Source organism: Sorex fumeus, unplaced genomic scaffold, assembly GCF_029834395.1.
Source record: "Sorex fumeus unplaced genomic scaffold, SorFum_2.1 ptg000003l, whole genome shotgun sequence".
NCBI lineage: Eukaryota > Metazoa > Chordata > Mammalia > Eulipotyphla > Soricidae > Sorex > Sorex fumeus.
Window position 1 is genome coordinate 47,617,269 of NW_026606060.1, and position 21,775 is coordinate 47,639,043.

General features: G+C 38.5%; 1 protein-coding gene across 4 annotated transcripts in view; it reads left to right on the plus strand.

Annotated features, from left to right (window-relative positions):
* SCYL2 (SCY1 like pseudokinase 2) overlaps nt 1-21,775 on the plus strand; it is a 60,989-nt gene that overhangs the window by 18,319 nt on the left and 20,895 nt on the right. For 2 of the 4 annotated variants that reach the window (XM_056116846.1, XM_056116855.1), the window contains exons 3-10: nt 5,603-5,760; nt 10,161-10,305; nt 11,388-11,537; nt 13,273-13,494; nt 13,891-14,007; nt 15,443-15,568; nt 17,397-17,585; nt 19,459-19,581. In XM_056116846.1, the coding sequence (XP_055972821.1) occupies nt 5,603-5,760; nt 10,161-10,305; nt 11,388-11,537; nt 13,273-13,494; nt 13,891-14,007; nt 15,443-15,568; nt 17,397-17,585; nt 19,459-19,581 (1,230 nt within the window). Of the gene's footprint in view, nt 1-5,602; nt 5,761-10,160; nt 10,306-11,387; nt 11,538-13,272; nt 13,495-13,890; nt 14,008-15,442; nt 15,569-17,396; nt 17,586-19,338; nt 19,351-19,458; nt 19,582-21,775 lie in introns of all 4 variants that reach the window. The other 2 variants (XM_056116835.1, XM_056116861.1) reach the window with 2 other exon arrangements.

Genomic DNA, 21,775 nt, shown 5'->3' on the forward strand with positions numbered 1-21,775 from the left:
ATTTGTTTTTGCAGTGGTCAGGTTGCATGTTTCATATGCCAGGGATTGCACTTTGCTGTGCTGACATCTCCTGGTTGTAAGCACATTGTTCAATATTTTCATCTTATCTTGTAATTTTCCCCACTTAATAAACAGATGTGTTAGTTGACCAAAAGGATATATAGCAGGGTGCCTGTGCATGTTCTAGAATTAAAATGGTCTTGTTTCTTAAATTTGCATTTCATATTTGTCTGGTTGTTGGCAAAATACCCAGTTAAATTTTTCTAAAATTAAATGTATCTTAGTCCTTTCTTATTCTTTCATAGTCTGTTAAAAATAGATTTCTAGGGATCAGAGCCATAGTACAGTGGGTAGTACGTTTGCTTTGCACATGGCTGACTTGGTTTTGATTCCCGGCATCCTATATGATCCCCTGAGCCTGCGAGGATTAATTCCTGTGTGCAAAGCCAGGAGTAACAACTGGGCATCCCTGGATGTGAGCCCCAGAATTAAAAAAATTTCTAAAATAATCTTTGTGTTTACCTGATAGTTTTCCTTATTATTTAATAGGGTTTTGTTTGTTATTTAAACCATCAGTGATTGTTTTGGGGTATATTGATTTTAAAGATTTTGTTTTTGGGCCATACCTGACTATGGTGCTGAGGTGCTACTTTCTGTCTGAGCTTGGGGCCCCAGTATGCAGTTCTGGATCTTGAACCTGAATCTTTGGCAAATCAGTGGCAGTGGCCTAGCCCTTTGAGGATGTTCAAATATAAATATTTCTTAAATGTTCTTTTAGTGAGGAGTAATTTGAATGAATTAAAATAAAAAAAAAACTTCTCTTGAGAGTCCAACAGACTTTCTTAGAAATGTATGCAAGGGGAACTGGAGCAACATCTGATGGTACTTGGGTACTCTTGGATCTGTGCTCAGGAGTGGCCCCTAGAAGGTACTTAAGGGACAGATTTGGTGCTGGGGGTTTGACCAGAGTCAGCTGCATGCAAGGTAAGCATCCTAAGCTCTCTGCTGTCACTGTGGTCCCAGCGTGGAGGATTGTTGTATCATCTTTTATTAATATCTTTGTGTTCTAATTATTGAATTGAAAGCTCTTTAGATTTAAAACCTCTGTGCTCTTCAAAAAGAAAAATAGTTTCTGAAAGTACTCCGATTTTCCTGTAAGTGTAGCCTGTAACATAAGACTTATATTGTCTGCTAATACATTTTCCAGTGACCGTCACAACCATGTACTGTCATATAACGCATATGAACTTGTGTTATTTTGAATTATTTCCCAGACCAGCATATTAAAGACTGAATTGATTTTGGTTACCTTTATTTAGTGCAGTAGGGATCTGGGTCCTGCGATAGATTCGCTGACTTGTAGTTTGTAGCATGCCAACTGATCAGTAAAGTTGGTTTTCACTAACATTTGGTTAGAAGATTTTTAGGTCCAGGGTTGATCTATATCTTAAATACTGATTTAGGTTGCCATTTTTGTACATTGTTTTTTTTTCGCTGTCAGTTAACCAAGAGCTCATCAAAAAGTATGTACTTTGGGTGCAGGCCCTCAGACCCCCAAGCACTACCAGTTATAGTCCTGGAGGCCCCCTCCCCGGGTATCCGAGGCGCTGCAGGGCTGGAGCAACATTGTCTCTTTCGGTGCCTGCACTGAGCTGATGGCGAATTTGGCAGCCAGCTAGAGAATTGCCAGGGAAACCCCCTCAGCCTCTGGACACTTGGACACTGCTTGGGGACCCCTCTCCCCCATTCTCAAAGTAGTTTTTGTGCATTGATTTCTTTATTAACACAGTCATAAAGATACATACATGACTGATTTCTTTTTTGGGTAATACCTGGCAATGCACAGTGGTTACTCCTGGCTCTGCACTCAGGAGTTACTTCTGGCGGTGCTCAGGGAACCATATGGGATGCTGGGAATCGAACCTGGGTCGGCCGCGTGCAAGGCAAACGCCCTACCCGCTGTGCTATTACTGCAGCCCCTCCTTTTTAATTGAATCACTATGAGATGCACAGTTACAAAGTTGTGATTGATTTCTAATACCAAATTGCTTATGTAATAGTCATATCAGTAGAAAATGAAAAAAAAAATACCGCATGAACTAAACTTTGTATTTTTTATTGAGAACTTATGGTATACATATATTTTAATTAACCAAATAAATTTGAGGGGTTAGTGTTTATGTCAGGAGGTCAGTCATTTGCTGATAACATCTGAAGTCATTGGCATTTCCATTGGTACTTGCTTGTAGAACATAAGAAACCTTCACAGACACTAGAACCCCATTCTCAAGAGCTGACTGCCCGAAGTTGGTTCTCTTAGGAAGCTTTTCTACTTTTCTTCTTTCTTGAAAGTTAATGCATTGAGGAAAAGGATGGTTTTGTAATATGTCAGAATATGTCAGTGTTCCCTGTTGAAAAGATAGTTTTGTAATATGTCAGTGTGCCCTTGACACACTGGTTTTCTTCTTTTGTCTCTTTTAAACCTCAGGGTTCAGAATTGAGTATCCTGTCCATACTAGTGACTAGTTCCTTAAGAAATAGTTAATTTTCCATCATGGCATTGAAACTTCATTTTAATTTCTTAGTACTTTCATCATGTATATTGCTATAATTTCATTTATAACTAAGAAGTTTCCATACTTTTTCAAAGTTGCCTCGATTTATTTTTGATCACACCCAGCAATGCACAAGGTTTACTCCTGGCTTTGCACTCAGGAATTACTCCTTGTGTTGCTTGGGGACCATATGGAATGTGGGGGATTGAACCCTGACCGGCCCTGTGCAAGGCTAATACCCTACCTGCTGTACGATCACTCTGGCCCCAGTTGCCTCAATTTTTGAATCACAGGAAATAATTTAAAGCTGTGTTAACTAGTATTGTAGCTGAAAGTCATGCTAGCTATTTAAATTATTTTAAATGAGATTAAATCCATTTTTTTTACTTATATTAATGTGCTTAAGTACTCCATAGTTACATGTGGCTAGTATTGTACAATTATTTACAGTGCAGATTTTACCAGGAGTTTGATTGTACAGCACTGCTCTGGGACAAATTAGGAGAAAGTTAATGAAAAAGGATACTGTTCCAAACACTGCTTCATTGAAAGGGAATAAAGAAAATGTTTGAGCTAGTTGATAGCCCATTCTCACTTATGTAGTAATCTTTCATCTTTAACCTAAAACAGTAAATGAATATCTGAGTTTTGTGTTATTTATTAGTTGATTAGTGGGAACTTTATTTTTGAACTTTATCACTCAGAGGGGTGGAGTGATAGCATAGTGGGTAGGGTGTCTGCCTTGCATGTGGCCAACCCGCGTTCGATTCCTCCATCCCTCTCAGAGAGCTCAGCAAGCTACCTACCAAGAGTATCCCGCCCGCACGGCAGAGCCTGGCAAGCTTCCATGGCATATTTAATATGCCAAAAACAGTAACAAGAAGTCTCACAATGGAGACTTTACTGGTGCCCGCTCAAGCAAATCGATGAGATGAACAATGGGAGGACAGTGCTATAACTAATAATGTTCCTCTTTAAAAATGGTGAAAGTGCTCAAGGACCATTTCATGTGAGCTTTTTTAAAAGACCTAAAACATCTTGAAGAAATAAACACTTTTAAATTAGAAGCATTTATAAAATGTGTTATAGCAGACACTTACCAAAATAAGATTATGCACATGGATGGTGAGGTAGGAACTTGAACTTCTAGGTCATTTGTTTTTAGATCATATTAATATTACAGTGCTCTTATTCCTTTTGTCCTGAGTCTCAGAATGATCAAATAAATTGATTATGTTTATAAGTGCATGCTACTTCAAGCTTCCACTTAATTTAAATGATTCTTTTGCTGAAGACATAATTGCCGTTTTACTAGTACGTTCTATATTTTTTTGGCCCTGGGTTATTTTTTTATAGAAAATCTGATATATTTGCTAATAATGTAGCTTCCTAGTATTTGACTGGGTTAGTTAGAATATTGACTCTTTGAACAATAGTGAATTTCAAATTCTACATTTCTCTAGTCTCTGTCTTCTTCTGAAAGGTAAGGAGAAAATTTGCCTCTTAGAAATTTGACAGATGCTAAAATGTACACAAATTCAAACTGAATTTCTAAATAGAACCTTTATGCTATAATTCTTCAGAGAATCTGCCCTCTGAAGACCTTATTGACATCTTAAAATAAATTGTACTTGAGAAATTTACTGGTTTGGGTTTCAAAGTGGTGCTGGTCATTAGGTTGCCTGTGCTCACTTGAGAAAGTGATAATTAATGAAACAGAAGTAATTAGGAGATAAGAGCAATAAAATGTAAGATACTGTTTTCAATATTGATGGTTAACTGGATGAAAGTTTAATTAGAAGATTTTGAAAGAACCTTTTTTTTCGAAATCCCGAAAGTTGCCCAAAATCTTTAGTAGAATTTTGTAAGGTTGTGTTGATTTCTTTGCTAATTTTGCTTCTAGCTCTATCAATTTTCTTTGCAGTAGGACAGAAAAGTAGCATCACTGTTAATAGCTTAGTGGTGACACATTAGTTTAAGATGGGGTAAGTGAAAGAGAACTTTCTTGGATAAAAAGAACAAAAGGAAGAGAATAGTTGAGTCTGTGCTTTTTAATAGTTTGGAATAAGTTATGAGTGATATTAGGGAGATGTAGGAGGAATAGCTTCCTATTATGATGGTAACTGTTCTCAGTTTGAGGCTTATAATGAGAGAGCTAGGGTGGAGGGAGAGTATAAGTTATCTATATATAAAAGATACTGTTGCAACCTAGGATTTTATATAAACAATCACTCCCTGCCATAAATCACGTTTCTTTCAAAAATTTCTGAGTCCAGAATTATCACCATGAATAATAAAATTTTAAATAAATTTTAAAACAATAAAATTTTAAAATTTTCAACACTTTTTTTTTTTTTTTTTGCTTTTTGGGTCACACCCAGCAATGCTCAGGGGTTACTCCTGCCTTTGCACTCAGGAATCACTCTTGGCGGTGCTCAGAGGACCGAATGGGATGCTGGGAATCGAACCCGGGTCGGCTGCATTAAGGCAAATGCCCTACCCACTGTACTATTGCTCCAGCCCCAATTTTCAACACTTTTATTTGAAATCTGGTTAATTAAGTGATTTCTCCATGGGGACAGTACATCTCATGCAAGCTGCTTGTGTTTCCCTGATACCAGACTTCAAAGATGGAGATTTTTCTGTTTATCTTTTAGGGAAGTGCTTTGGTTCTCATGCTTTAAAAAAGATTTAGATTTGCTAATCATGATCGAACTTAATTTTTTAATACCAGGAAAATATTAATAGTGCCAAGTGAGTGCGACTGTGTGTGTTTGGCCACACCCAGCTATGCTCAGGGCTTATTCCTGACCCTGTGCTTAGGGACCAGTTCTGGGGACTCTGGGAACCATATATGGTGCCAGGGATTGAGTCCTGGTTCGCTGCATGCAGGGCAAGTACCCTACCTGCTTTATTATCTCTCCAGCCCCAGTAATGTTAAAATTTTTATGGAATTAAATTTTTAGCTCTGTTTCTTGGTTATGAGAAGTATGATTTTACAGATTTTTAATATTCTTGATTAACATATTTGAATAATTATTTTTTAGGAAGTGGCTGTTTTTGTCTTTGATAAAAAGCTCATAGATAAATATCAAAAATTTGAAAAGGATCAGATCATCGATTCTCTAAAACGAGGAGTCCAACAGCTAACTCGTCTACGACATCCTCGACTTCTTACTGTCCAGCATCCCTTAGAAGAATCCAGGTAAAAGTTTTTTGTTTGTTTGACCTTTGGGCCATATCTGTTGTTCTCAGGAATTATTCCTGGCTCTGTGCTCACAGTACTACATGTGGTACCAGGGAGCGATCCTGGGTTGGCCGCATGCAAGACAAGCACCTTAACCTTTGTACTATCTTTCTTGGCTCCAAGTTTTAGAAAAGCTTATATAAGAGACTCGCTGAACAAATAGTTAAAATAGGCTTTATATTTGAAACCTCTTGTGAAAAATTCTCACAAACTGTTGAATGAGGTAATTATTTTCTTACATTATATTTGCAGATTATATGTTTTTCTCTTGAAATAATAATATGAAAAACGATTCATATTGCCATGTGTCTTTGTTTGCTTACTCAGTGCTTAGCACTACACTAGTCAGATGGAAGATGCAAGGAAAATAGAGACTAGAGCCCTGACTACAAGCAACTGTGCTAGAATTTCTTTGTTCCTTTTCGCTGATTTACTGTGTGGGACTGTTTTCAACCAGTTACTGCATAGACAGATAAGCTTTTATATGTCAGTTCATAGTTCTCAGTTACCCTCCCATTTTCTCAAAAGTAAGCTTGGGAAAGCTTTCTTACCTAGAGGATAAGAAAATGAAAGTGACTTTGTACAGTCCTTAACTGGACCCTCTTCCCTAGGGTGCTTTCAGTATTTTTTTCCCCATTTCTTACACCTGTTATTTACTCAACTCTTCCTCTCTGTTTAACAGACTGTTTCCCTTTCCTAATTCAGAAGATCTTCCTCTTTTGATGGTTTGCCAGTAGTGTTAGGAACCCTGGATTTTAAGAATGGGGGTCGGGGGAGATAGGCAGGCAGAGGGCCCAGAACCGACAGGGTTCCAACCTCATCTCCTTTTGACAAGGAGGACTGTTTCACTTTATTACATATATTGGACTTAGGATTCTTACTTTGGAATCTTTGATGGCCCACTGTCACTTACTGTATACTCCAAGGGCACTTTCCTTCAATTTGAAAGAAAAAAAGCTAATATTACTATGTAAGAAAACTACTAAATGTGTTATATTTGTTTAGCTCATAATTCTCACTGTTACATAGAAAAACTAAAGATTGGAGACATTATTTAGGCCATGTAGTTTGTGGGTAGAGGGCGATTTCATTCTGTCACTCTGACACTTAAGTCAGTGTTTTTTTGATTTTTTTTTCACTTTCATATTGTGCCAACCCAGAAACAAGCTCTCATATTTTTTTTTTAGTATTTTGTGTTTATTTTTATTTCTTTTTTTTTAAATTAATTAATTTATTTATCATTTTTTTTTATTAGTGAAACACCATGAGGTACAGTTATAGACTTATAAATTTTTGTGCTTGGGTTTCAGTTATACAATGATCAAGTACCCATCCCTCCACCAGTGCCCATCCTCCCCCACCACGGGTCCCAGCATCCCTCCTGCTCCCCATCCCCCCCGTCCCACCATGCTGCTGTGGCAGGGCATTCCCCCTTGTTCTCTCTCTCTTCTTTTGGGTACTGTGTTCTGCAAGAGAGGCATTGAGTGGCAATCATGTTCGGTCTATAGACTACTTTCAGCATGTCTCTCCCACCCTGGGAGGGTCTTCACAACACCCTTTATTTAGTGCTCTCTTCTCTATCTGAGCTTCCTTTTCACCTAGCACATGTGGCTGGCCTTCAAGTCATGGAGCAAAATTCCTGGTACTAATCTCAGCCATTCCTGGGTGTTAGTCTCCCGTTTTGTTGACAAGCTCTCATATTTTATTAAAATATTTTTACTTCCCTTTGCAGAAAAGGCCGATGGTCTCCTATATAATGCTCAACTATTGTAGTCCTCTGTTCAAAGTAGACTTAATTCGGCTGCCATGCTTTTTTTTTTTTTTTTAGCTTTCCTATAGGTTTGCGCTATTTCTTCTGGAGTGTTTTCTATTAGTGTCCGTAGTGTCACCTATAGATGTCAAAAACTTGCCATCCTTGTTATTTCTAGCAACATGTCATATTCCATAATTGCCTATTTATTCTCTTTAGGTGAGAAGATCCAATATGTTACTCTTTTCTCCATCCTTGAATTTTCTTTTATGATGATTATAGAATTGGCCATTTATTAGCAATCATGACAAAAAAAGATCAAGACATTTTGACTCTTAGATGATAAAAATTGAAGTAGCGATAGGAACATGCTAAGGTGAAAAAAAAATACAGCTTTTAGCAAATTAATAAGACAGACACCAAAATCATCCAGTGTTAGAAATAGTGCATAGAAAGAGTCATTCACATGAAAGCCCAAAGATGATGATACATACCATAGAGGGTGAGTATAATGGAGGCAGTAATTATAATCAAAAAAGTAAAAAGAACATGAATAAAAAGTACAGAATACTGAAGGAAAAACTTGAAACCTAAAGGACAAAGTCCTTACATGGTGGGAGAAAATTGGCAGCATGTTGTGCAAGTCAGAGGGAAGATCCCCAGTAATAGTGGGGAAAACCAAATAAAAAGAAGATAAGAGGATGAATGCATTACATTTGATTAGTGTAAGGAGAGTGATGTTCAAAGGCTAGTAGTTCAGAAGCTGGAAGATGGCTACAGAGGAGTCCAGCACAGAGGTTGCCATGTGAATAGTCTCACAGGAGAGTAGAGATTTTAGCAGGATAGTTTGGAAATTAGTAACTTACTGAGGTGCTGTTTAAGGCAAATGAGGACATTCATATTAGATGAGCTTTGGTTTTTGAAATAGAAAGTGGGCAATAGACAGTTGACTCTAGAGGCATCTTCAATGATTGAATGCCAGTGGCCAAGAAAAAGAAGCAAAAATAAATGGGATTATATCAAATAAAGAAGCTTCTGCACTGCAAAAGAAATGCTGACGAAAATAAAAAAGACATCTTACAGATTGGGAGAAAATATTTACACATCACACAGCTGACACATCACTAATATCCAAGATAAAGTACTTGGAAAACTTCAGCAACAAAACCAAAAAAAAAAAAAAAAACCTCATCAAAAAATGGTGACGAGTTGAACAGACATTTCCTAAAAAAGAAGACATACAGATGGCCAATAGGCATTTGAAAACTTCCCTTGATCTCTTATTAGGAAAATGCATATCAATTCTACAGTGAGATATCAACCCACTGTGATGTTGGCACACATCAGAAAGAGTAGAAACAACCAGTGATCATGGAGATGTGGGGAAATTTGATTGGATTCTGCTCGTCTCTTATCCACTGTTGCTGGGAGGGTTATATGGCTCACTCTGTGTGGAAAACAGATGGAGACTCTCAGAAAAATTAAGAATTGAACTTCCATTTGACCCAGCAATTCTATTTCTTGGTATCTATCCTAAGAGCCCCAGAACACTTCACACTCCTCTGTTCATTATAGCACTATAGCCAAGATCTGCAAACAACTCAAATGCCAGAGAACAGATGAATGAAGAAACTGGTACATCTGCACACTGAAATACTCCTCAGCTATAAGAAAAGATGAAACACTGTTCAGTAAGATGTAGATGGAACTCAAGGGTATCATGCAGAGTGAAGTCATTAGGATGAGACTAAGGACAGGATTTTTCCTCTCATATGTGGGACATACAGAAACATAGTAAGGGAATGAACAAATGGTGACTGACAGCAGACCCTGAGAGTTGGTATGCAGAGATAGTAGGGAATGAGGGGATGGGTAGGAGGGGACCGTGGGCATTGGTGGAGGAAAACTGATTTTTTTTGGTGATGGTTGGGTGTGGTGTTGGAATGTTGTATGCGTGAAACTCTATTGTTAATAAATCATGGTGCCTCAGATTGGGAAAAAAAAAAACTGTTATAGGACCGAACATTACTGGGAGTGATTCCTGAGCACTGAACCAGAAGCACCTCCCAGGCACCATCATGTGTAGCCCCAAAACCAAATCAGCAAAGAACTACACTCCAAATTTAAAAAAAAGGTGTATCATGTAATTTAACAGATGGAGTGACGTTTTCCGTATAATCATGTACAAAGTTTCCTAATTGGTCTGTGCTATTAGATATATCAGTGCTGAAAACATCACTGTGGCACTGTCCTCCCGTTGTTCATCGATTTGCTCGAGTGGACACCAGTAACGTCTCTGTTGTGAGGCTTGTTGTTACTGTACTGTTTTTGGCATATTGAATATGCTACGGGGAGCTTGCCAGGCTCTGCTGTGTGGGTGGGATACTCTCGGTAGCTTGCCAGGCTCTCCGAGAGGGATGGAGGAATTGAACCTGGGTCAGCCGCGTGCAAGGCAGACGCCCTACCCGCTGTGCTATCGCTCCAGCCCAAGTTTAAAATATTCTGCCTTATCTATGATGGATTAGCAGGGCAACTAATATTTTTAGCATATTTGACCTTCGTAATGTTGGGAAACATGGTTGTAAATAACTTTTCTTTTTTACAACAGGGATTGCTTGGCATTTTGTACAGAACCAGTTTTTGCCAGTTTAGCCAATGTTCTTGGTAACTTGGAAAACCTACCTTCCCCTATATCTCCAGATATTAAGGACTATAAACTTTATGATGTAGAAACCAAATATGGTTTGCTTCAGGTATGTATTTTTACTTATCATGTAAAAAGGGAATTTTTCTCTTCCATTTGTTCTTGACTCATTTGTTTATTTATTAAATATTTGTGCCAGGGATTAAAGTCAGCACTTCCCACATGCAAAGGCATATGTTCCATAGCTGGTTCTTTTTCAGCTCTTTGTAGTTTAACCATATATACTGCTTTATGGAGATCATTGGATCCTTTTAGGTGTTTAACATTATTTCTGTTTCCTAGAATATTTCTGTAGTTTATTGTTAGATTATATTTTGAGTACTTAAAAAATAAAACATCGGAGGCCGGAGATTTAGTACACCAGGCAGGTTATTTACCTTGCACGTGGAAACTGCGGTGTGATCCTGGCACTGCCTATGATTTCCTGAGTCACACCTTTAGTGATCCCTGAGCACAGAGCCAGGAGTAAACCATGAGCACTGCCGGGTATAGCCCATAAACAAAACACACACACACACACACACACACACACACACACACACACACACACAGCATTGGTAACCTTTGTTGAGTGCGCGTATTGATTAGATAATAGGACAGTTTTCTTTAATATATTTAACTTTTATATAAATAGTATGTCATTTTTTCGGTTTTTGTTTTTTGGGCCACACCCAGCAATCCTTATGGCTTACTCTGTGCCCAGGGATTAGTCCTAGAGCTACTTAGGGGACCATATAGGGTGCCAGGAGTTGAACTTTGGTTGACGACCTACAAGGCAAATGCCCTGCCTGCTGTGCTATTGCTCCAGCCTCTATATGTATATATATATAACATATAAAACTTTATATGTTGTATATGTACATGATTTTAACCTTTTGAAGGTATTTTATAAACAAAACATTAAGATGAAATAATAAAGTACTTAATTCTTTTCTTGAAGTTATAAATTTTTAGTACATATTAAAGCATAGTTTTAGCCTTTTCATGTTTGTTCACTTTTTTCTGATTTTCCTTGCTTATAAAAATTTCCTGGGCCAGCCTTGGCAGACCTCTATTTTATCTCCCTGTTCTGAGATATTTTATTATCATTAAAAGGGGTTTATTTAATGTAAAAATGTTTGGTGTTTACAGGTTTCTGAAGGATTGTCATTTTTGCATAGCAGTGTGAAAATGGTTCATGGAAATATTACACCTGAAAATATAATTTTGAATAAAAGTGGAGCCTGGAAAATAATGGGCTTTGATTTTTGTGTTTCATCTACTAATCCTTCTGAACAAGAGGTAATGAAGGCGCTTTTCTTTTTTAAATTATTTTCGGTTGTAGACATAGGTGATTGCTTCTGGAAGAGATGATAGGACTTACAAGACTGACATGTATAGAAATTGCTTATTTGGTATCATATGATTATATAGCTGTATAGAATATTCCTAATGTTATTTGTACCAAGAGTATACAGTTTTTTGGGGGCTGGAGTGATAGGACAGAGAGTAGGGCATTTGCCTTGTACACAGCCATCCCAGGTTCCATTCTCAGCATCCCATATGGTCCTCCGAGCACTGCCAGGAGTGATTCCTGAGTGCAGAGCCAGGAGTAACCCCTGAGCATCGCCGGGTGTGACCCAAAAAGCAAAAAAAAGAGTATACAGTTTTTTAGTACTGTTGGACTTACTATTACTTGAGAAAATGATCTAGATTATTTGAGAACTCAGGTTCAATAGATTTCTTCGTCTCAGAATAAGAGACTCTAATAAATGTTATGAATCTTGCTGTTTTGCTGTTTTGCTCTGAGATCCCAAAGCACCAGTTTCTTAGTAATTGTGATATGCCTATTTTTTTGTTTTTGTTTGTTGGTTTTGGGGCCACACCTGACAATGCTCAAAAGTTACTCCTGGCTCTGTGTTCAGGATTACTTCTCCCAGGACTGGGAGACTGTATGGGCCATCAGGGATAGAATCTGGGTTGGCCGTGTGCAAGGCAAGCGCCCTGCCTTACCCATTATACTAAACCTCTTCAGTCTCCTGATATGCCTACTTATCCATAGGAAAACCCTGCAGTTTCTAGGTTTTTCAATTCTATGTCCTTGTTAGTTCAGTTTGTGACTTCACAGTTCAAATAGGTTGAGGGAAGCAAAAGAATTGTTGAATACATATCGTCAAACAGGCACTGTTGTAGGCCAGTTTTCTGTACGTTCATTTAATCTTTATAAATAACTTTGAATCTAGTAACTAATTAGGTGGTGAAATAATAAAGCTGGTTAGTGAAAGAACAATATGTCACATAGCAGTATATTTGATTCCGTATAATTTGAAGCCTGTTTATCAAAAGACATGTACCAAATATCTCCATATTTATAGTATATGTTTTGGGTGGGGGGCATGCAGTGTCAAGGACTGAATTTGGGGCTTTTTGTATGCAAAGAAAGAACATTGACCACTGAACTATTTCCTGGCCCTTAGAGTAGACATTATTATAAAAATATGTCTTCTGGGAGACATCTGGAATCATTTCAAAGTTACTAATTCTTATTCTTGGGACTGGAGCGATAATACAGCGGGAAGTGCACTTGCCTAACACACAGGCATCCTGGATTCAGCCCCTGGCACCCCATGTGGCCCCCAAAGCCCACCAGGAGTAATCTTTGAGTGCAGAGCCAGGAGTAAGCTCTGAGTGCCTCTGGGTATAGCCCAAAACCCCTCCCCTACAAAAGAGTTCTTATTCTTGGGCCGAAGACTGCACGGGGATCAAGGCGGCTTTCTTACATGCGGCAAACCACAGATCAGTCCTTGAGCACCATCATAAGTTACTCTTGAGCACTGCTTGGTCTAACCTAAAACATAAAAAAAAAAAAAAAACCTCTTATTTAGTTCGTGCTCTTTCCGTATTTGAGAGTTTTAGGGTTGAAGATGATGATCTCATCTTTACTTATTCTACTGTGAGTTTAAAACTAGACTGCTATTGCTTTGTAGTTTGCTCTAAATGAAAGTATTTATATGCATATCTTTCTGTCTTCTTATAGCCTAAGTTTCCTTGTAAAGAATGGGACCCAAATTTACCATCGTTGTGTCTTCCAAATCCTGAATATTTGGCTCCTGAATACATACTTTCTGTGAGCTGTGAAACAGCCAGTGATATGTACTCCTTAGGAACTGTCATATATGCTGTATTTAACAAAGGGAAACCTATATTTGAAGTCAACAAGCAAGATATTTATAAGAGTTTTAGTAGACAATTGGATCAGGTATTTGCCTATGAAATATTTCTATTAAACATTTGCAGAATGTTTCTTTGATAGATATCTAAATATGTTCAAAATAGTTTTTATTCTGTTGAAATCAGCTTAATAAAGTCAATTCTATAATCAGGACTAAAATTTGTCACTGCAGTTTTAGTCATGCCTTTATTAATTTTACTCAAGTAACTCTTTGAAATGTAGTTTAAAATACTGAGCTTTTTGTTTTGGAATTAAGCAGTTTTAAGTATTAAAGTATTTAAATTATCTTTGAATAGTATAATATACAGTAAATTGTTCAATCTAAAAATCTGTTCAGTAACTTTTAAAGGTTTCTTAGATCTTTGACAACATAAGTGTATATCTTTTAAAATATTTTTATTTTTAATGTAACTCTTTTGATAGTTGAGTCGTTTAGGATCTAGCTCACTTACAAGTATACCTGAGGAAGTTCGGGAACACGTAAAACTACTATTAAATGTAACTCCAACTGTAAGACCAGATGCAGATCAAATGACAAAGGTGAGTACACATGGATTTCTATTTTAGATGGGGGCACAAAATGTGAGGTACAGAGGACTTAGCACTTCTAATAAAATACATCTTTATTCTTGAATATATAGGGGCCAGAGTGATAGTGCAGTGGCTGGTCGACTTGCCTTGCACACGACCAACCTGGGTTTGATCCTCAGTATCACATATAGTCCACCAAGTTCCACCAGTGATACCTGAGTGCAGAGCCTCAACAAAGCCCTGAGCACCATGGGTTGTGGTCCAAATACCACTGGCTGGGGAGAGGGGGGAAAGAAGGAAAGAAAAACTCAACATATAAAATACCCGACTTCTTGTGGCTGGATGATAGTACAGTGGGTAGTGTGTTTGCATTGCGTGCACTGATGGAGTTCGATCACCAGTACTCCATATGGTATCCTGAGCCCTCCAGGAGTAAGCCCTGAGCACTACCAGTTGTAGCCCAAAAACCAAAAATAAAATAGAATACTCAGCATCTTTGAATCTTAAATAGGTTAAACATTTATATATGTAGCTGTTCTAATACAAAATTTAGACTTTAAACATAATCCTACTAGTGATGATACATACAGGATTTCCAGACTCTCTGACTTCATTCTTCTATCATGTGCTCATATAAGCATGGGTTCTAATAAATGAATACACAAATAAATACATGTATTCAGTATATTTGATCAGTCCTTCAGTGTTTTTACCATTTCTGTAAAGGTAAAGGTAAAGGTAAAGGCCCTCCCGTTGATCGTCGATTTGCTCGAGCGGGCCCAGTAACGTCTCCATTGGAGACTTTGTTGTTACTGTGTCTGGCATATCGAATACTCTCGGTAGCTTGCCGGGCTCTCCAAGAGGGGTGGAGGAATCGAACTCGGGTCGGCCATGTTGGCCGCGTGTAAGGCAAACGCCCTACCCGCTGTGCTATCGCTCCAGCCATTTCTGTAAAGAAAAATTTATGCCTCGCCAGTAGATACTGATTCTAAAAATGTGAGCTTGGGAATAAAAACAGTTACTTCCTTTTCTGATTTTTATAATAAAAATTCTTTTTTATTGGACTGGAGCAATAGCATAGCGGGTAGGGCATTTGCCTTGGATGCGGCCAACCCAGGTTCAATTCCTCCGCCCCTCTTGGAGAGGCCGACAAGCTACTGAGAGTATCCAGCCTGCACAGCAGAGCCTGGCAAGCTCCCCGTGGCATATTTGATGTGTCAAAAACAGTAACGATAAGTCTCACAATTTGTTGTGAGATGTTACTGGTGCCCACTCCAGCAAATCAATGAACAACGGGAGGACAGTGCTACAGTGCAGAATTTTTATTTAGTGGTCTTTAGTATTTTATTAAATATTTTTGAATTTTTCATCATACTTTGGTAATTTTAGACATAAGTATTTTAACTCTAATATATGCTATAATAATTGTATCTTCCTATTTCAGATTCCCTTCTTTGATGATGTTGGTGCAGTAACACTGCAGTATTTTGATACCTTATTCCAAAGAGATAATCTTCAGAAATCACAATTTTTCAAAGGACTGCCAAAGGTTCTACCAAAACTGCCCAAGGTTTGTTATCGATCAGTTTCTTATTATAATCATATTTTTAATTTAAGCTTTTCTTTGGCTCATTTTAATAGCTTTTCCAAAGAATTAAATGTAACTTTCGCCTTAGGAGCATAAATTACCATAAAAGGCTGCCAAATGATTTCAGAAGTTTAGTGAATCTTCTCTGCGTGGTCCAAAAAAGTTCAGTAGGATTTGAAAATTTAAAAGACTACTACCTGTGCAGATAAACCCTTCCTTAGATATTACGTATTGAAAATTTCACAAAATGCCATTGTGGAGATCACTACCTCATTAGAGGAAGGGGGTTACTCTTTTATTTATTTATTTATTTATTTATTGAATCACTGTGGGAAAAGTTACAGAGCTTTCGGGTTTAGGTCTCAGTCATGTAAAAATCAAACACATTTCCCTTTACCAATACTTATTTTTAACCCCGAACCCCAATAGACCCCCACCTCCCACCCCTCCCAATTCTTTGTGAGGCAGATGAGTTCTAGTTAATACTCTATCTACTTTGACTAGATAGATTGTTTCGATAGAAGATGCACAATTATTGTTTAGAGTTTACGACCCACCCCCCCACAATCAGATATGCTGAAACAGCGTTGTGAAATGATTTGCTTTCTACAACTTGGTTTAAGAATAAAATGATGTCGCGCGGCCGCTATCGCAGCCTTTCCCCTTTCCCCTCCTGGCAGGCTTGGTGGCATGGTTTAACACATAGTCCATTTGCTTTTCTGCTCCAAGCTGCTGGTTCTCTGTGCTAAGTCCTTGTGCCTCCGGGGCCGTGGCCGTGCCGGAGAGCCGCTCGTGGGGGGCAGGGGCGACCTCGGTGGGGCGTGGGGGACGGCCCACAAAGCCCCCCTTCCCATGAGGTCCCCAACGCTCCCGCCAAGCCCGGCTCAAACCTGCTGTCCACAAGGCTCCCGTGCGGCCGCCATCTTTCTTTCCAGAGAGGAGCGGGCGGGGGGGCGGTTACTCTTGCATCGCTACTGCCTCCATGGTTCCTTACACTTTCATCTGGTGTTTTAAATCATGAGTAAATACAGAGTGAAAGTATTGGTGACTGCTAAAGGAACCATGGATTGAAAAACTAGGAATTTCTGGTTTCAAAAATGTTTCTAGTGTTTAATCTATCAGATGTCCATCTACGATCTATTATTTGTCTCTAGCACTTTACTTTGATGCTGTAGAGAATAAAGAGAAACGTTGTTCTTACTCTCCAGGCCCTCCAAAGTGTAGAGAGCGTTAACATACCTGATAGGGCCAACAGTGTGGCATTGTATAACTATCCTCTATATGGTTCCAAAGCTGCTGCTTTAGTTTCTTTTCCTTACCCATCTGTGCTCAGGGCTCACTCCTGGTGGAGTTTGGGGGACCAATTGGGGTGTTGGGGTTTGACTGGGGGTCAGGTGTGTGCAAAGCAAGCACCTTACCTGCTGTACTAACTCTCTGACCCTTATGTGGCAAAGTCAAGTTGCGTCTTATGGATCATTAATAATGAGGAATTAAGAGGAGAAACATTAGTGAAGATGAATAAGGGAAGATTTCTGAATTTGCCATATTCCCATTACACCTTTTGTTCTTTATTATCCTCAGTAATGATGATACTTAGCAGCAGCCACATTGCTCTCAACTGTGTTCTGGTTTCAACCGTAAATTACATGGTCTGGTTACATAAAGAAATCGGACATTTTATATTTATTTATTTGTTTTTACTATTGTTTTAACCATATCTGTAGCTGCCAGAGGTTGAAGATTTTAGATTTGTTAAAACTGAAACCTGAAATTAGTTGTAGTTTTATGGACAGCATTTTTTGCTTTTCAGCGTGTCATTGTACAGAGAATTTTGCCTTGTTTGACTTCAGAATTTGTAAATCCCGACATGGTACCTTTTGTTTTACCCAATGTTCTACTGATTGCTGAAGAATGTACCAAAGAGGAATATATCAAATTGATTCTACCTGAACTTGGTCCTGTCTTTAAACAGCAGGAGCCAATCCAGGTATGTGTGTGTGTATATGTCTACATATACTATATATGTATGTATGTATAAGTATATATATGTAATGTGTATATGGGGTTTTTTGCATATTGGTATTATTCAATTATTTTAGTCAATGAAGACTATCTTTGAAAATGAAAGTATAAAATATACTACTCTGTTTTTCTGTTTGTTCATTTATGGCGGGGGACCGCTCCTAGTAGTACTCAGGACCGTGTGGTGCTGGGGGCTGAACCCACTACCCCCACATGAGTAGAGGAAGTACTCCAGCCTTCTGAGTCCCTAAATATGCTACTTTTTAAAAATTGAGAGATGTACCAGAGACTTTTTTCCATTAGAAGGTATTTTGGATGTTTAAATGAAACATTCCTAAAATTATAATTGAACTCAGCAAGTAAATATTTTCCCAAGTTTAAATTTAAGAAAATAAATTCCATTTCAGAAAATCTTAGATTTGTTATCCTGTTCCCATTAACCTTACTGAAAGTTCCAGCTTTGGGAAAGTTACAGCTTTGTATTTTTACCTCTTGTACTTTTGGGGGGCCTGTCTTGGGGCCACACCTGGCTGTGCTGCTCTGGGCTTATTCCTGGCTCTACGCCTGACTTGGGTGTCATTCCTGGTGGGTTCAGGGACCATATGGGGTACAGGGGACTGAATCCAGGTTAGACACAATCAAGGCAAACACCTTATCCGCTCTCTGACCCAGGTAGTTTGATTTTTTTGTTTGTTGGTTTGGTTTGGTTTGGTTTTGGTTTTAGGGTCACACCCAGTGGTGTCCAGGGGTTATTCCTGGCTCTACACTCGGGGATTACACCTAGAAGAGCTTGTGGGACCATATATGTTGCAGGGGATAGAACCCAGGTCAGCCACATGTGAGTGGCTGTACACCTGCTGTACTATCTCTTTGGCTGTCCATGTCCTGATTTCTGAAATGAAGGGGTCATTGAAATTAAATCTTCTGGTACATGGTAAATGTTAGTACATGCCTCTGCCATTATACAGCTGTGGTTTAGTCATAAACCATTTATGCCAGTAAGCTTATTTAATGTGCTTTTGGGGTGTTGGGGTCTTTTTTATTTTTCATTTTTTGGTCCACATCTAGTTTTGCTAGACCCCTGGGGGCAAGAGATGGGTCTCAGAGGTCCTGGGGCCTTTTGAGCTATTTTCCTCACCCTGATTTAATAGCCTGTGACAGGCTATTGTGGTCCTTCCTTTGAACGGAGGGCAGCGGGAGAAAATCTGGGTTTCAAGGCCTGTGGCTAACTAAAAGGCAGATGAGGAAACGGAAAGATTGAATCAGAATTTATAAGAGGGCTAAGTTAGTGAAGCCACATGTTTGCCATACAGCAAAGTACTACCATATGGAAACTGCTATAGAATTTTATTTGCCTTTATTTTTTGGTAAGTTTTCCTTAGTGATTCAGTTCATTTCTTCCCAGAACTTTTAAAATGAGTATTTAAAAACTGAGTGTTCTGTGTAAATAGAAAGGGGCATTTTGATCCGTTTCTTTATAGAGTTGTTATTTGTTCTTTTCATTTCTGTACTTCTCTTCAACTTTTCTTCTTTGGGCTATCTGGCTTTGCTGCCCTCGAGATCTTTTTTGAGCCAGATAGAATTTGTGGGTGAGCTACGTACTACTATATAGATATGTTAGAATTAGATAGTATTAATTTAAATGTTTAAATTGAGAGCCAGTATTAAATATTGTGCTTCCAGAAATGCAAGAGCCTTGATATGTATGTTTTTGCTTTCCATGCCTTCAGGCTAGCAACATGGTGAGTGTCAATAAATAGAATTTAACTTTTGAAAAAAAAATCTTTAAATTTTATATATAGAATCTTGTAAAAATTCTAGATTTTAAATATTGTTCCTTTCCTAAACAGATTTTGTTAATTTTCCTACAAAAAATGGATTTGCTACTGACCAAAACCCCTCCTGATGAGATAAAGAACAGTGTCCTACCAATGGTTTACAGAGCACTAGAAGCACCTTCCATTCAGATTCAGGTATATTTGATTTGTTTTTCTTCATGCCAGTTTTCATTCTTAATGTAAAAGAAAAAAAGCGAAGTATATACTGGATTTGGAGTCTTCAGTCTTTTTTTTTGGTTGTTGTTGTTGTTATTGTTGTGGACTGCATCTAGCAATGCCCAGGCCTGACTTGGCTCTTTGCTCTGGGGTCATTGCTGCTGGCATCCGGGGGTTATCTGTGTGCCAGGGAAACGTGGGAGGCTGCATGTAAGCAGCCGTCTTCAGCCCTGAGTTATTCAGTCTTCTCTATAAAACTTAAAAGTATAAATTCATATCTGTGGAATTATATGATTGATAAAATATTTCTAAGATGCATCTACTCCTAATTAAAGAATCTGAGGAATTATAATCTTGAATTTGTGAGTGATACAGATGAAAAAGCAGACAGTACTTTAATCTGGTTCCTAGTGCATCACACTCTTGCTTTTGTCCCACAAAGAAAGTTGATCTTAAAATTTTTATAATGTAAACATTGTGCGACATTTTGTTCTATTTGCTTTTATAATTTTGTTTCTGTGAACTGACATAAAATTTCTTCTGGATCACCCTTAGAGATGGTCTGGAGTGATCGCACAGTGGGTAGGGCCTTGCATGTGGCCGACACGGCCAACCCAAGTTTGATTCCTCTACCCCTCTCAGAGAGCCCGGCAAGCTACCAAGAATATCTCGCCCGCACAGCAAAGCCTGGCAAGCTCCCTGAGACGTATTGGATATGCCAAACACAGTAACAAGTTTCACAGTGTTACTGGGCCCACTCGAGCAAATCGTTGAACAACAGGAGGATAGTGATGGTGACCCTTAGAGATCTAATTTAGTTTCTTTTTGTTTTTAATTTTTAAACTTTAGAGAAGACTGTTAATACCGTTTTACTGCATAATTGGTTTCCTGTGGAAAAGTTGAACAAGTTGAAGTTGTTCAGTTCTTTTGTTTAGTCTCCTGTTTCTGGGTTTCATATTCTGTCCCTAGCGAGAGCCCTTTCCTTTACCTGAGTGCCTCTATGGAACGATGACTTGGAATTTGCCTCCTTGAACCAATACTGCTTGGTTATATAGCGTAGCGTGCTCACACTCAGTGTGGGGCTCCTAAGCAGTGCTCAGGGGACCTGGGACCATTTTGGTGGTTCTTAGCTGACTGCACTCATGATTCAATGCAGGGGCCATGGGATGTGTTTCTGCTTGGGCTTTGCAGTGCTAGGGATCATAGTGTCACAGCCAACAGTGCTGGGGGCCTCCGGGGCTACACCTAGTGATGCTGGAGCATCAGGTGATACCAGGAATCATACCAGGGTTTGGGTGCTTGCCTTTACCCTGCTTTGTACTACCTCCTTAGTCCCTGAACATTCAATTCTTTGGGGTAGATTTGGGTTATACTCAGCAGTGCTCAGGGACTACTCCCAATCCAGTGCTCAGGGATTGCTTTTGGAGATACTTTAGGGACCATGCACTGTTGGGATTGAATTAGGGTTGACTCTATGCAAGGCAAGTACCTTAACCTCTGTCCTGTCTCTTTGACCGTAAACTTATGATTCTTTTATGTGTGTGTGTGTGTGTGTGTGTGTGTGCACGCGCACGTGTGTGTGCGTGTTTATGTGTGTAAATTTGAAAAAAGGTTAAAGAAAAAAACTGGCTGAATTTTTGATAATAGATGATTTCCTTTTACATTATTTAATTCATAGTTCATTTATTTTTGTCCATTAGTTATAAGTAATTATCTTTAACAAATACTGTAGTATATTCCTTGAGGCCCATTCATATCTACCTTTTCCCGTAATTTGCTTCAAAGATTATTTTACTCTTCCTGAGATACATTCTTCAGTCAGGTGGTTCTCAAGTCTTTTTTTTTTCCTTGTTTTATATAGTCCCCCTGCTCCCAGTCATCCCCCTTTTCACTTTATTGTCCTTATTAAGAGCACCCAGTTCCAATCTTGTATAATATGCACAACATTTAGAAGAGTTTTTAAATAACTTTTTTCTGTCCCTATGATTTATTCTTGTTTACATTTCAGAATTTAGAAGTACTTAAACATATAAAGAAAATTGAAATTCTCTTTCATATATGCCCAGAGTTCTATCTATTCTGATAGAACCTTATAGTCATATTTTACCTAAGCGTATAGACATATACATGTACTAAAAAATTTAGGGGGGGTGGTGGGGTCCAGGCCACATCT